The 16,222-nt window shown below is 43.0% G+C and overlaps 1 protein-coding gene across 2 annotated transcripts in view; it reads left to right on the forward strand.

Moving 5' to 3' along the window:
• nkain2 (sodium/potassium transporting ATPase interacting 2) overlaps positions 1–16,222 on the forward strand; it is a gene marked incomplete at both ends in the record, with an annotated part of 66,481 nt that overhangs the window by 23,688 nt on the left and 26,571 nt on the right. For both annotated transcript variants that reach the window (XM_079215973.1, XM_079215974.1), the window contains 2 exons: positions 12,126–12,263; positions 13,388–13,468. In XM_079215973.1, the coding sequence (XP_079072099.1) occupies positions 12,126–12,263; positions 13,388–13,468 (219 nt within the window). The remainder of the gene's footprint in view (positions 1–12,125; positions 12,264–13,387; positions 13,469–16,222) is intronic.

A 16,222-nucleotide genomic window follows, 5' to 3' on the forward strand; every position in this document is an offset into this window, starting at 1 on the left:
CTGACCCAAGTCTGCCTGAACTTAAATTCTTGTAACCAACATTAACCTCTCAAATCATTCAAACCTCCCTTGCAAATTAACAAACAGATGCCAGGCGAACAAACAAAACAACTAACAATCAATAAAAATAATACAAAATGAGAAATAGGGGAGGGGTCCATGTCCAGTTCTTATTATAGGTGCAATGTTAATGTGGGCCCCACACATAGATATTGATGGAATATACATGTATTATGCAAAAAAAAATATATATATAGTTAATGGGATCATTTAGCATGCAATGTCTCAACCAATGAAAGAATTTCCAGATGTTGTGAAAACAATTTCACTCAGAATCAACTCATCAGTTTTGATCAGCAGGCCATGTGCAAGTGGTTGTTGTGCGCAAAAACACATACCGTTTGCTGGAATAAAAAAATTAAATCTGTTATGAACAAAGATCTAATTGCTCAGAGATTTGAACTCATTCTTTTTGGAAGAAATAATTCTCATTCATAAATTGAGCCAAAGCTAATGAGAAAAACTGTAACAAGCAGGTTGATCAATAATGAAAATAACCACTGCAGCCAGAATATGAGTTTATTTATCAAAGTTCCTGTTATTTCATCAGTGCTTTGATTTCATCTTGTTATGACTCATTAAGCACCTGCAGCCTTATTTTGTTCTCCAATTGAATCCGGTTCTCTGAAGCAATGCCAGCAACGATGTGCAAAACAAATCACAGGTAAATGAAGGGTTTGTAGGTATAACCCAGTTTTGAAACCAGGCCAAGTATGCCAGGAAAGCAGACACCAGGCAGGCGAGATCAGCTCGGCCCTGAACTGAAAATATGTTTGGCCTCATTGGAAAACGCTATCTGTTTGTATAGTAGCACTGATGGAAAGCTGCAGAGACTTACAGATTTATAGCACCATAAATGGCTTAAGTGCAATCTGCTTGTGGGTGTTTTTGTACAGTAATAAACACACAGGCGAGCTTTCATGTCCACATACACCGGGAGCAAGTGCCGGCTGGATGTGCTCTGCTGGCAGCGAATGGGGCGATCAGCAGCGCGGCCTCGGCGATAGCACCCAGAGAAATATTATGGAAATATGGCCACATTTTCTGCCTCATAACAGTGAGCGGGAGGACATAAAGCACCCGGCGCCCATTGATGCTATGAGCACCGTGAGGACAATGAAGCTCATTTAAATAAGGTGACAAAGTTGGCCGGCAGTTCATTGTCAGCTGGGACACCACAGGTTCTTTTCATGTCTCCCATTCAGCCCGGGACACAAAGTTAATTTAGGCTTGGCCGGCGACCCAAACACAATAAACCACGCTGATGCTATTGTCTCCTGACTTACTCAAGGAGCTGAAACATTTTGGGGAATAGCTTAAAAAAATTCCACCAGGCGGCTTTCATGCCGCAGTCCGTTCCCAGATACAATAAGCATAAATATGCTATATGCACCCTTTCAAGTTTTTTTTATTATTGGTTGATATTAATTATCTTTACTGAAAATGATGCAACACACACACTCTCACATGTATTCCTCTCCTGTGCATGTGTTGATAGACCTACACGTCTACAACCACCAATAATGTTGTTGATTTCATTTAGCTCCCATGAGGTTATTCAAAGAGAGGCAGAGGCTAATATCTACTTACCATCCTGTGTGTGTGTGTGTGTGTGTGTGTGTGTGTGTGTGTGTGTGTGTGTGTGTGTGTGTGTGTGTGTGTGTGTGTGTGTGTGTGTGTGTGTGTGCGTCTGTTTTTGTGTGGTAATGTGTTAGTGAAGCCTTAATGTTTCTTAGCCCGCTGGGCATCCATCTGTGGGTTTGTCTGGTGTCATTTCCACTCTACATATCCCGCTACTCCTCTCTCTCACACACACACATACACACACGCACACGCACACGCACACTTAAGATACTAAATACACACCACTTGCACACATACAAATTGGGCAAAATCCAGGCCCCTACAATGAGCCACACACGTTAAACCTGTAGACATGAGCCAAACGCAAAATGCACACACACACACACGCACACACGCACACACACACACACACACACACACACACACACACACACACACACACACACACACACACACGAGAGCCCTTGGGTGCTATCGAGGTCCCTCCTAATACTTCCTATTTATCATGCAGCAGTTGAACCCCCCTCTTCTAACCAGCACACGCGCACACACACACACACACAAACACACACACACACACACACACACACACACACACACAAAAGCATTGCCTGCATAGATCGGCCATTAAGATATAAGAGTGTACGAACGGAAAACCACTGGTGGGCTGATAATTCATTTACAAACTGACTGAGGAGGGATGCTACTCTGTGTGAGTGCGTGTGCGTGTGCGTGTGCGTGTGGTGCATAGTAACACAGAAGCCGATTAAGAGAGGGAGGGAAGGACGGTGGCATGGGGTGAGATGAGCATAGAGGAGGAAGGAAAGATAATGGAAGCTGAGGCAAGAAGGAAAGAGAGAGACTGAGCGAAATAGAAGAAGAGGAAAGGAAATGATGGAGGAGAAAGGCATGGAGGGAGAAGAGAAGAGAAGGGTTGAGAAAAACTGACAAGCAAAACGCAAGACAGAGGAGAGAGATTTTTCACATGAGGAGAGACAAAGAAGCAAGAAGAGAGAAAGGGAGAGCCAAAGGGAGGGTTGCAAGATAAAGAAGGAGGGAAAAAAGGCAATGAAGCCCAAACCATCAAGGAGTCAGGAGAGGAAAAGGAAAATAACTAAAATCTTGGCAAAAATTCTGTAACTCCTGACATCTGTTTAAAATCAGCTACCCAGTTCACTGCAAATTCTTTAATGTACAACCATGGGGCATAACAAGGTTTTTACCCCTAACAGCTCCCAAATCCATCACAGAGTTCTGAATAATGTATCAGGACTATAATTTGAAATTTAAAGAACCCCCCCCCTCTCTCCTCCATCTCTGAACAAGTTATCTAATTCAAAAGATGACTGTCCAGCCCTGTTGTCTTCTCTTCTATCGTGTGTGCTTTCATCAAAATCGGTCCAGTTAAGATCAAAGCGGCAGAGCAGATAAAACATATTGAGACAAATCCAAGCGTTTCACACGTTCTGCTCTGATAATGTCAGCGTTTCTTTGGTCAGGCCAGATCAGATGAAAAAAAAGGCAATCTGACAGACTGATAGAGGAAGAGAGGGCTTCCAATGGCTGCAGCGGGGAAGACAAACCGTCTGGTGGGCGAGCTTTCCATCAAAGACATTCAATTTGCTACAAAGACGCAGGAATATCAGGAGAGAGACAGTGAAAGGGAGACAGGTGCATTTGTGCCGATTATGTATATATAAGGCATTAATTATAATCAGTTAGGCAATTGTGGTAAATAACTGTAAAGAGCTTCTGCTGCAACCTGCAATTACTCCTAATGACACATTGAGCTTAGTATCAGCCTATGGCATGACACACACACACACACACACACACACACTCAAACACACTCATGTTCTGGTTTGAGGCTGTCTAATGATATCTGATTGATAGTCTGCAGAGAGAGAATGTCCTCAAGCCAAATGTGTGTGTGTATGTGTGTGTGTATCTTTGTATCCATGCGTCCTCACTTTTGTGTGTGTGTGTGTGCTTCATTGTGTGTGTTTGGATCCATTGGGACTTGAATTCATGCGAGTGTATTGTTGTGTGTGCACCTTTCAGATGCTAGAAATAACCCTCCCTCTGTATATATGTTGGGATGAAGACAAGTCATCATTTTTAAGGTTACACTGATACTTTGACAAGCTCCAACTAACCTGATCGGGGGAATAAACCTCAACACATAATTTGATTGATGTTATGCTATATAGTGGGCTTCAGTGTGATACATTATGATACATTTTTATGATATACCCAAAGTCAAAACCCAAAATGTAAATCTGTAACACCCTGTGTTTTCTATGTGTGTCTTCCCAGTGTTTCCTGATTGTTTATTCCCTTCACCTGTTCTCGTTCCAGACTCCTCCCTCCTTGTGTACCTTCCCCCTGTGTGATTATAAAGCCCCGCCCACATGTTTCCACCTGTGCCTCGTTGCCTGTCTTCCCCCTGTGTCTTGTATGTCTTGTGTATTCTGTGTCTTTCACTTGTCAGTTGCAGGATTGTCTTCTTTGTCTCCCATGTCTGTATGTTGCCTTCGAGCTGTAGATGTAGTTTTCTAGTGTTTGTTTCCTGTACCAGTCTTTATCTTTGTTTGTGACTTTGTTTAGTAAAATACCTTTTTTGATTTTGCCCTGCACCTGGCCTCCTTTCTAATTCCTCTGCTCCTGAGACTCTGCCTCTCACACCCAGTCGTGACAAAATAAAAATCTGAATTTAAAATAATTTTACGCGAAGACATGTTTACAGGTGTACAATCAAGAGAATGAAATGCCACGGTGGAGTAAACAGCCGAGGGCAGATGAAAAGCAGAATGGAGATCTGAGAACCATCATTGTGACTGTCGAGCTCTGTAGCCCAGCTGGCAAACTTTACAAGCAGAATAAAAAGTCTTTGTGAGAGGTTGCATAAGGACAAATAGTGCTAATGGTGCATAGCCAATGCTGTGTGGGCTTTAAGACAAAACGAGGAGGGCTAACTTATTGTCTCAATGTTCGCAGGCTACAGGACTAGATTCACAGCCAGTAGTGCATCTCTTAGCAACACCTGCTTTAAAAAAGAGTTGGTCAGCCACCGAGAGGAATGAATTTGAGACACTGTTTCTACAAATGTGACCAAAAAAAAGTGTTTCATCCCATTTTAAAAGTCACTGTATTTGTAACCTGTCATTAACTTCAATTATACTTCTAATAATTCAGCCAATATCCACCAATATCAAGAGGAAAATGATGTTCAATAAAGAGCCAAACATTTCAAAGGACATTACAAGGATTTCAAGCAAGACCTTTTGTCAGAGAGAGAGAGAAAGAGAGAGAGAGAGAGAGATAGAGAGACCCAGAGACCCAGAGACCCAGCTGACAGAAAACAAAAGAGCAACGGTAGAAATAGATAGAGACAGAGGGGTGGACAGCCACAGACAGAGTGGGAAGATGTGTTGAAATACCAAACTGATTAGCTGGTGTTTCTGACATTTAAATGCCACGTTCACATAAAGAAATATTTCCTGAGAATATTAATTACTCTAGTTAATTCACAAAGAGGTGTGAAAGGGATCCGTGCAAGAGGAGTAAAAGGGAAATTGGCAGAATGGTGCATTATTGGTATCAATGACAATGCCACAAAAATAGGATGTTAAAATGTGAGCTGACTTATTATTATTATTATTAGTACCATTATTTATGATCAGACTAAGATACAGGCATCTGGATTACCTTCAAACATGATGGGACCAGCAATACATAAAAAATACCATTTTGTTAATGGTTTCCATCTAAAGTGCCGTAAAGTAGTAGAAATGCAAACGTTGTCAGCTCCCAGTCAGCATGTTGTTTCCGTGGAAGATGGAACCTCTGACAACGTCATCTTTTAAGTCAATGGTCCGAACACGGCACGGCCCATTTAGTTAATGGGTGAAATCATGTTGTCTACCTAGAAAAAAACCATCTTCATCTTGAGTGCTGGGCTGAACCAACTTCTTCAACATTCTGATACATTTCTCAGGTGAGCAAGAAGTTGAATGTACTGCGGCATTGAAGTACTTTGTCAGCGACATTCCAGGCCGAGAGTAGAAACCACAAAAGGGCAAATAAGAAAAGAAGCAGATGCAGTCACAGAACAAAAGGTGATCCCCTCGGAGGCCTTTCTGGTTCGGTAGTAGATGATGCATGTACGGTCCATCCGTCTGTCTTTCACGATGACTTTCCATTTAAGTACGCCGGACTTCCATTGGACTTAAATTGCAGTTACAATTTGTTCAGGTGCTCGGGGCTTATTATCGCAAATTAGGTGAGAAACTGGATATTGCCCGTGGGCTGGCAGTTACTCATCACATTTCTAAGTAGCCTGTCTGGAGCCGTAGCGTAGAGATGAGTGGCCATAATGACAGCCTGCGAGTGCTGCTCCACAGCACAGCTTTCATTAACACTCTGCCATCTTGATCCATCTCGGCGGTTCCACACGACTTCAGGGTACTTACATGGTGTTGCTAACTGGCTAACGCTGCCTCCATCCTCTCTTTCCATCTGTTGACAGCCATGGCCGCCAGATACATGGAACTGACATCACGACAAGGCCGAGAAAAGTGCAAAACAGATTAACCAAATGCGTTACGCATATGCATATGGACGAGTGTTGGGTCAGAATGATATCCGATCAGTCGGATATTGCGACTCATGCATGTGCGCTGTAGTTATGAGTGATGGCCTTGACAACAACATGAAAACAGTGACCAAAAAATGCACTGATACATTCTCATACATCTTGTTTATTCAATTTGTTAAATTACATTTGTACGCATCAAACCTTCTTAATTTTAATAATGAATGGGTGCCACATCATTCAAAATGTTTGTATTTTTAGTTTAGTCTTTGTTTATTGTTACGCACCGATCCCAAAGTCAAGATTCGTTGCATGTGCAACAACGTGTATGGGCTCATGCACACTTGGAATGGGAGGAGTGAGCTCATACGCTGCAACCACACCTATAGATGAGACCCACTGTCCTTTTAAACGTTGGTTATCTTAGAATGGAAGTAGAGGAACACAGCTATCTTCACCCAATCTGCCTTCTCACATGTTCTAATTCGTACAAAAAGCAAAGTGTAAAAATGACAAAAGTTCATGAAGCTAACCGGCTGCTGTTTTTCAAACACCACACATTATTTGAACCATGCTGTGTTTTCCACTCTCACCTCAGCATGTAAAGCCACGTGATGCAATTTCAGGGCTCAAAAGGAGCTTAAAACAACTCTCTGGGAAGTTCAGCAAACTCATTCCAAGGTAAAACGCCAGCTGCATGAGTCACAGGTACGTTACCGCTGCTGAAAGGTTTATGACCACAGCCTTAAGTACACCGGCCAAATGGCCGTCCCTTGAGATAACTTCAAGTGGGACTCTTGGAGTTGTGTGCGGTGCAGTCTATCTATAGCGGAGTGACTATGGACTTTATGGCTATTACAGATATGTATGAACAGCGGTGATGACAATGAGTTGGCCTGAGTGGGGAAATTGGATATTTAATGGAAAGGTTATCACCTATGATCATCATTGTCTTTTTCCATATGCACCTCCTTCTTATATTTCTTTCCTTCTCCTCCATTTGTTTTTTCCCTTTCCTCTTCATCCTTTTATCTCCCCTCCCTCCCACATCATCCCGACCGTCTTTTCCTCCCTCTCCCGAGCCCTAAGTAGCCACAAATGGTCCCTAATAGCCTCCAATGGAGATGAATTGATCGTTGCGTGATTCGAATCGATAGGAGATTGCTTTTGCTGTACACAGTGGGTACAGCACGGTGCAGGCATGCGGCCTTAATTTAGTTAACAGTAAACCGCGATCGCATTTGAGTTTTATTAGGAGAATAATGTTTACGAGAAATACAGAGGCAGGTACAAAAAATGAAGGTTTCAGAATGACGAGGAGGCATACATGTACCCCGACGTGTTTCTGATTAGTTGCTGCTCAGTCGTGATGCTCCCTGTCTGACTCACACAGTTGGTTGGATATTTTACTCACTTCCTCTGCCTGTTTCTTTTTTTTCTCCACTCGTCACTGCTGCATAACATACCTCCTCTCCCATTCCTTTCTCCAGCATCTTCTCCTCGCTATCTATCTCGCCCTACCCCGTCTGACCCCCTCTCCATCCCTCCCCCCCCCTTTCCCCCTCCCTTTCTGTCGTCTATAATGGGATGAGCAGCAGAATTTGATCAGCAGTTTTTTAAAGGTCACAGAACCAAGCAAAAAACTCTTAGCCAAAAGCGCAGAGGGAACGAGGGAGGGACGGATGAGACTGAGGAAGGGAGGAGGCAAGCGAGAGGGAGAGATAACGGGCCGGCGGAGTGGAGGGTGTCGGGAGAGGAAGGAAAGAGCGCTATAGAGAAGGAAATGCTGCATGATGAGAAGACGGAAGGTGGAGATGGAAGCGGCCGAGAAGAAGGAGGCGAACGGAGGGACAGGAAGGTAGCGCAGTGATGGAGGAAAGGGATGGAGCAATGAGGGGAAAAGAGGGAGGTGAGGTGATTTGCTGTTTTTACGACACAACAGATCTTGTAACAGATGAATGCATATTAAATATGTAGTAGAGGAAAGAGAGCAGGGGGTGATGAGGAGAACAGGAAACAAGAAGGAAATGAGAAGATTAGCAGAGAGAGAGAAGAAAGAGTGAAGGTAAGGAGGGAGGAATTGAGGGGCAATGAGAAGATGGCTCTCTCACCTCTCACCCACCGCCACTCTCATCTCTTCCTCTAACCTCAGTAACTGAGAATCTTCTTCTTTCGCTTCTCCAGTTTTAAGATAAAGGACACAAAATCCCTCTGCAGTGTCTTATAATGGCCATGCGGTGCAGCTGTGTCCCTGTATGGACAACAATACTTCTTTGATATCAGCCATTAGCAAATACACCAAACTTATTCCCTGCCTCCCCTCACACTCGTCTTCCTGCCGCCGTGTTTTTCTCGATCACTTCAGCGGCCTTTGTGCATCTTTTTTCTTTTCATTTATTTTTTCACTGCAACTACAAAACAAAAATATTTTGGGCTGATTATGTGGTTAGGAGACCGTCTCTGGACAACAGGACTGTGATGGATGCACTATGGAGTTGTAGTCAGGCTCTCTGCTAACTACTGCATTTGGGAAACTCATGCTAACAAGAGCTCTATGCTAACAAAACAGTTGCACAAAACAGGCATTTTGTGCTGGTTTTAGACAAATTGACAGACAGCGCCTTTTTCCCCCCTGTGTTTTGTGAGGCACACACACACACACACACACACACACACACACACACACACACACACACACACACACACACACACACACACACACACACACACACACACACACTCAAAGATACTGTACTGAACATGTATTCAGGGGTCTCAAGTTTTTAAGACAGGTAAGAGTGGGGGGTGAGGGGGATTACATTTCACCCAGATACAACAGATACGTTTTTCTGATTGGCTATTCGTGTAGCCCATTTCTTTTTATTGATTGGCAGGGTATTCGGGGGAGACGTGCTTGATTCCTCCATGGTGAGGGCAGCGCGACCAGGTCATGTTTGCGCGCTGCGGCACATTAAATAGCCTAGATTTTTTTTTCAGCGTGAGGAATACGATGTGTGGCGGGAGGGCGTGACTTAAGACCGAAATGCGTGACAGTCACGCTCAATGCGTGACACTTGAGAGCCCTGTGTATTCCTGGACACATAACTATACTCAAAGCAGACCTGTGCAGCGTTAATGCACCTTTATAGATAGCTATGGAGGGCCTCTGCAGCTTCAGGAGAGGACAAACGGGCCTCAGTCAATAAGTGCAACTCCAAATAATTGGCTCTGCAAAATCAACATATATTAAGACTAATGTGCCGCGTCCACAGGTGGATGCACCGCGTAGACAAACAAGCTGAATGTGAGCGCCGACCTCATCCGTTGTGCTTTAAGCAACCGAAACTGAAAGAAACGTCTCTGTCGGTGGCATCAAAGCCTGTCACTATAGATCCCAAAGGACCCGGCTAGCCAGCTTAAAGCTCCACCTGCACAGGCGCCAAGACTTTCATCAGCGGCACAAATCACAAGACAGACGTGTCTGCTAACATAGCTGCTGCTAGCGACTGCGCTGTCTGTAGCTCTCTCTCTCTCTCTCTCTGTCCCCGGAGTCACAGTTGTTGAAAGGCCGGGCGACTTCACACCTTATCTGAGGCTCCTGTCATTTGACACATGCAAGGGAGCTGGGACTGTGGCGGAGGGAGGCTGCGCGCAGGCTTTGTCTTTCGTGCGTCAGGAGAGCTCTGTGACTTAATTACAAAGAGTGATGTACTGAGGCAGCTGAAGTTCGTTGTTTTGCAGCTGAGCCATGTAATGAGAATTTCACATCAAAAGATGAGTGCGGTTCAAATGAACAGATGGTCTGGTTTTGAGTATTGCTCTTTATTACCCAGGTTAGAATAATGAACCCTGGAAAAAGAAGAAAAAAAGAGATTAGGATTTGCCGACTGACCATTAAGGATGTGTGTGCATTAACATAAAGAGAAATCAATATGTTTGTTGCCCAAAGTGTGCTCAATTTATTTATCCTTTCTCACAAATATTCTCTTAGTCACTTGTGTTTGTGTGTAATGTATTGTGTGTTCTTTGAGGAGGGTGTGTGCGTCCCAGCTGGAGTTAAGACTGTTTATATTATTGGTGATGAAAGAGAGGCCTCAAGGGGCCTCAGTAATGGGCTGGGAGGCCCCTGACTTCTTATAATGGCCTCTGCATATGTGTATGTGAGAGAGAGAGAGAGAGAGAGAGAGAGAGAGAGAGAGAGAGAAAGAGAGAGAGAGAGAGAGAGGCACAATTGCCGCACTACATAATTGTCAATGGGAGGACACGACACACGTTTACATAATAAAATAGAACCGATACACAAAGATGCAGAGAGACAGAGAGATGGAGCCTGTCCCGCACATAAAGGCAGGGACACAAAGAGATACACCGACACCGACACCGACACACCGACACACACACACACACACCGACACACACACACACACCTCTCACATTGTGGTGCCAGCTGAGCCCAGTGTGCCCAATAACAGCAGGTGCTGTCAAGTGCAAGCAGAGCAGACCTGCCCTGACATGGACGGACACACACACACACACACACACACACACACACACACACACACACACACACACACACACACACACACACACACATTCATATACCTTTCTCTTCTTGTCTCCCACTTAAAGCTAATGTTGAGTAGGTGTAGTTTACACAAGGTTACTGATCACGTGTGTGTTTATGTGTGTGTGTACCCACTATTTGGCTGTAGTGTTGCCATATGGTCTCACATTAGGCCTCCCGAAACTCAGCCATCCAGAAGTGTGTGTGCATGTGTGTGCGCGTGAGTGTGAGAATAATGGGAAAATAAACCCCATATTTGATTCGTAAGCTGTTAATGTTTAAACACTTTGAGTTGATAGTGTTGAAGTGTAAATATCAGTATCTTTTTGGGGGCTAAATTAAGCTCATAATGATCTTTCTTTTTTTCTTCTTAATGCACCACCTTCTTTGTCTCCTGCTTCCTCTCCATCACCATGCATTTCCCCCTCTCCGTCTCCCTGTGTGTGCGTTAATATATTTAGCAGTGTTGTATCATACGCTGTGCTGACTTCATTAACTATCTCAGCATGAGGCTCTCGTGGCTGAATGATAATAAACCTACAGCACAGACACACACATTCCTGGAAGTCTCACAGTAATCTATAGATAACTGACAGTTTATTTGGGCTGCCCCGAATTACATTTGTTTTTATATTCAAAGTTTCTATTGTGGTTTTTCGAATGAATGTCTGTCGTCATATTTTATGATGTCATCACCCCACAAAAAATATACGTTTTTATTGTGGTTGTATAAATGTAATTTACGGTGCTGTGACGGTACATTGCTGCTTGACGGCCCAATACAGGTGCATGCTTCCCTTAGTGTGCGACGAGTGGAAGACTGAACTTCTTTTTGGGCCATTTCGCTTTTATTAGAAAGAGAGGACAGATAAACAGGAAAGGGTGGAGAGAGAGAGGCGGCGACATGCAGCGAAGGGCTTCGGGTCGGATTTGAACCCCGGGCTGCTGCAGTCAGGCCTCAGCCTTGATACTTCTGGGCAACAAATATGGATTGAAACAGAATGTTTCCTTCGATGAAAACATGTTGAGGATTCTGGAAATTATTAAATCTGCTCTTTTTTTTTCAATACTTGTTTGGATCACACAAGGCATGAACAATCCTATTCAGCCACCACTGGAATCTACTTCTACAAAAACACAATACTGATAATATTAGTGGCCTTTATCGGTAACTGTGCAGAATTAAAGTGTTTAAACAGAATACATTTTATTCTATTTAAACACTTTATTTCTGCAAACAAAAACCTAAGAATGTCACTGTTGTTGATTTGTTGTTTCTCGCCACTAATCTCCTCCACTTCCTCTTCCTCTTCCTCCTCTCAGGTCAGTGTGTTGGAGCGCCAGGTGATAGACTTCCTGGGCTACCAGTGGGCTCCCATCCTCACCAACTTCCTCCACATCATCGTCGTCATCCTGGGCCTGTTTGGCACGATTCAGTTCAGGCCGAGATATGTCACCGGGGTGGGTTTTACACACACACACACACACACACACACACACACACACACACACACACACACACACACACACACACACACACACACACACACACACACACACACACACACACAAGCACGTATGAAAAAAAGCCATATTACATATCCTTTGCCCTTTATAGCAACAGTCCCTCATTAAACTATACTCAGCTGTCCTCATCAAACATAGAGGGCTGGATGATACTGGATTGGAGGGACAGTTTAAAGGTTTTATTTTTTGTCTCACTGGATGTACTTTATAGGTTTCTCATCACTGCCATCCATGCACATTGGATCTTTAACTGCACTGTGTGTACAGAAGAATCACATCTGATTCTCTCCCGTAAAATAGCAAAGCTCTATATGTATAATATATACGGTTGAAAATGCCAATTTAATAACAAATTGATTATATGTTAAATAAAAGGTTATAGCAGTGATGTGGAGTGGGAGTAAGAATAACTTGCCTTGTTGAATGCATTGTCTATGGCAGCTGTCGATGAAATAATTCATGTTAGAAAACTTTCAGAAGTTCTCACAGCGGCTGCAGGGCCTCCACACAACCCTCCCACACATCATATAAACCCCACCGACACCTCTCAACGACCTTCACGTGCACACATAGACACACACACACACACACACACACACACACACACACACACACACACACACACACACACACACACACAGACAATTGAGTGAGAAGATTCAGATAATGAAAGGGAATAAAAGTTACATCCAAGTTTATAAAGTCTGCCTCACTTCCATCATACATGTATTCATTCATTCCCACCTATAACTCCTTGTAACACACACACACACACACACGCACGCACGCACGCACACACACACACACACACACACATGTACACACTATTTTCTCTCTCTGTCTGGTTTGATTCAGTTCATTGGTTGCACTCTTCGGCATTGTTTTTGTTTCTCTGCATCTTAACAACATCAAAAGTGAAGCCTCCCTCTGTCTTTCTCTCTCCATCTCCAGCTCGATCCAAATGCAAGGCATGAACATGCATTTTTAATCTACAACAAAGACCTGTCAGATCTCGTCTACCTCTCACTTTCTCTCCCCCCTCTTTGTTTTCTCTGCAGTACGCAGCCTGGCTGGTCGTGTGGATGACCTGGAATGTTTTCATCATCTGTTTCTACCTGGAGGTTGGAGATCTATCCAGAGTAAGGAGAAAGAAAAAACCCTTGGATTTCAAAATTCAGATGCAAGAATAAGGCTGACAGTAGCAATGAATTGATTCTACTAACAAGTATTGGCTGTGTCACTAGAGTCTGATATAACTTATTCCTCTGCTCTATAGAGCTCTATTTTATTCCCAAAACTACTTCAACACATCAATGATTCACACCTTAGTACTGGGTGCCATGTTCTTTTATTACAAAGGACATGGGCTCAAATTTGGCTAAAACTTTCACTTAGACTCGAGGTTGAACTGATACAAAGGTCAAACAAGGTCACTGTTACGTCACATGTTTTACCATAAGTTCATAATTCATATGATGAGAATGACAAATTCACACAAATGTTTAACAGGATAAATTATGACATTTTAGACAGATGCAAACTGCAACTCGACTGGTAGAAGGAAGCAATCAACAGCGAGGCAGGTGGTAATGCCTTGTTGTTTTTTTACATTTTTGTTCATAAGATTGTCAATTTACATTTTTGTTCATAAGATTATCAATTTAGTAAGAATTAATTGATTTGGGGTTGAGAGCCACAAGGGAGGGCAGAGAAGTTAGAAAGTATTAACACTAATAACTTTTGTTCAGAATAAGAAACAATTTAATTTACATTTAGCCACAAATGTGCATCCTTTGCCAAATGCACTATATCAATAAGATATTGTCTCTGTTTAGGTTCTCCCATGCATAATACTCTTCTTCTATCATGAGGACTGTGGTAACACACTTGAGGCTGCTCAGTCATTTAAAAAGAGCAACTTTAGCTGAGAAGTACTCCTTTAAACTCGTCCCTTGCACTTGCTCACTCCACTCATCGACACAGATCACTGCTCTCTAAAACTAGCCTGTTCTTTTTTTCATATGCCCACTAAGTGTCTGCACTCTGCAAATGGTCATGTGTGAAGAAAAAGAGGAGTGCTCTGCTGTCGCCCCCAGACACACCTTTTTGTATGATAACAGGCTTAAACTTTGACCATATAAGCGCTGAAATTGCTGAAGCGGCTTTCAACCTGCCTGATCTTTATTAATCTTTATTGTCATTTTAGTGTAACTTCAGATGCCATAATCACGGGCCGCTTCCGCATACTGCTTATACGGACACAGTTTCTCTTGAGAGGAGGAAAGATCAGCCTGGAGAGATGGATTTATTTACACCTTTAAACGTCTCGCTACAATGTGAAGTCGCACGTCATATTAAGTGGCTTAGTGAAAACGGTATAATTCTCACCAACTTATCCGCGCTGATGTTTGTGTAACGAAAGCACGTCATTTATTCGCATCGCCAGCACACACCGATATAGACGTGTGACACTAGTTGAGGTCATTCAAGTCTTTTCAGACTCTTTCTGCAAAGTTTTAGCCGCTCTGCAGTAAAATTTGTCAATTTTGGAATACGTATTATGTTGCACGATTAATTAGGTCCAATCAGCGCTTCCATAAACAGAAGAAATCAGTTGTGAGTGCTGATTATAGCTGATTACACTCAGTGCGGTGTGGTGTTGGAAAAAAATAATTGTTTTCCCATCACAATTTGCTCTGAGTTACTCGTTCTATTGGACAGTTATGTAACATGCTATAAATCACACAAATATGCACTAACAACACCACATATCATCGATCTGAATCTTCATCTTTTTGGTTTGTTTCCAGCTTATTTATCATAATTACTGTTAGTTCGGACTGAAAAGGCAATTGCCACATATTCTTCTGCTAGTTTTTCCTCATTGCTCTTCCCACACACATACACACTCTGACACACTCACACAAACTGTGAGTTGTATTGCCAACCAAAGTAGGGCCAGAAGTTTGACATCTGTATAACCCACCCCTCTCTCTGCCTAGAAACTGGCAGCTTCATTGATTTTGGATTTTAATGATATTTACACCTCTCACTGTCCACGAGGCGTAGTTTAACACTTACAAGAACCACTACAGCCGGGAGGACTGGGAGCTGCTGTGTGCGTTTTGTCTTTATCTCTGGGAATAAAAGCTTGTCTGCCATGTTGGAAGGCTCGAGAGCCTGTTAGAAACATCTGGAAAAGCAGCATATCAATGTTTCAAAGGTCGATTGAATAGAATAAAATGTAATATGTCTCAAAATCATGTGTTCTCTTTAACGAAATCATATGAGTCTAATAATTCTCTTCCAGAAAAAAAAGCCATCGGGTTTCTAACGAGGGTGAAACAGCCAGTTAATTAGGGACACCTTTGTCAATTACCCGCTGACCAATCAGAGAGAGGCGCACTCGAGCCAGATGCTGAACAGCTTGTTGTTATGACCAGAACAGTTTGCTCAAGGGCGCATTAACCTTGACCCAGTTGCTGAGGGAGAAGGAGAGCCACCCCACCCCCGCATCCACCAGCTGTTGTGTGAGATGCTAATACATCACCTACTGGTCCAGGGCTTGTTTACTGACCTGAGGACTATTATTACAGTGGACCAAATGTAAAACAAGTATAAATGTGTCTGTGATTGTTGCCACTCAGTCCAGAACAAAGAAACTCCCCCTAAAGATCTATACACCAATAATAACCATATGACTGTTTTAATACAAAAATCACATTTAATGACATCTGCATGCACATGTCACCTCTTCAAAAGGGTTGATTAGCTGTTGAGCTTATAATCAGCATTATACATCAGTGACGTTACGTAATGTTACCGGTTCTTGGAAGAGAAATGAAACAGAATGTCGACAGTCTCTCAAGAAACTGTGGGCGAAAAAACTTCAA

Source organism: Taurulus bubalis (assembly GCF_910589615.1).
Source record: "Taurulus bubalis genome assembly, chromosome: 3".
NCBI lineage: Eukaryota > Metazoa > Chordata > Actinopteri > Perciformes > Cottidae > Taurulus > Taurulus bubalis.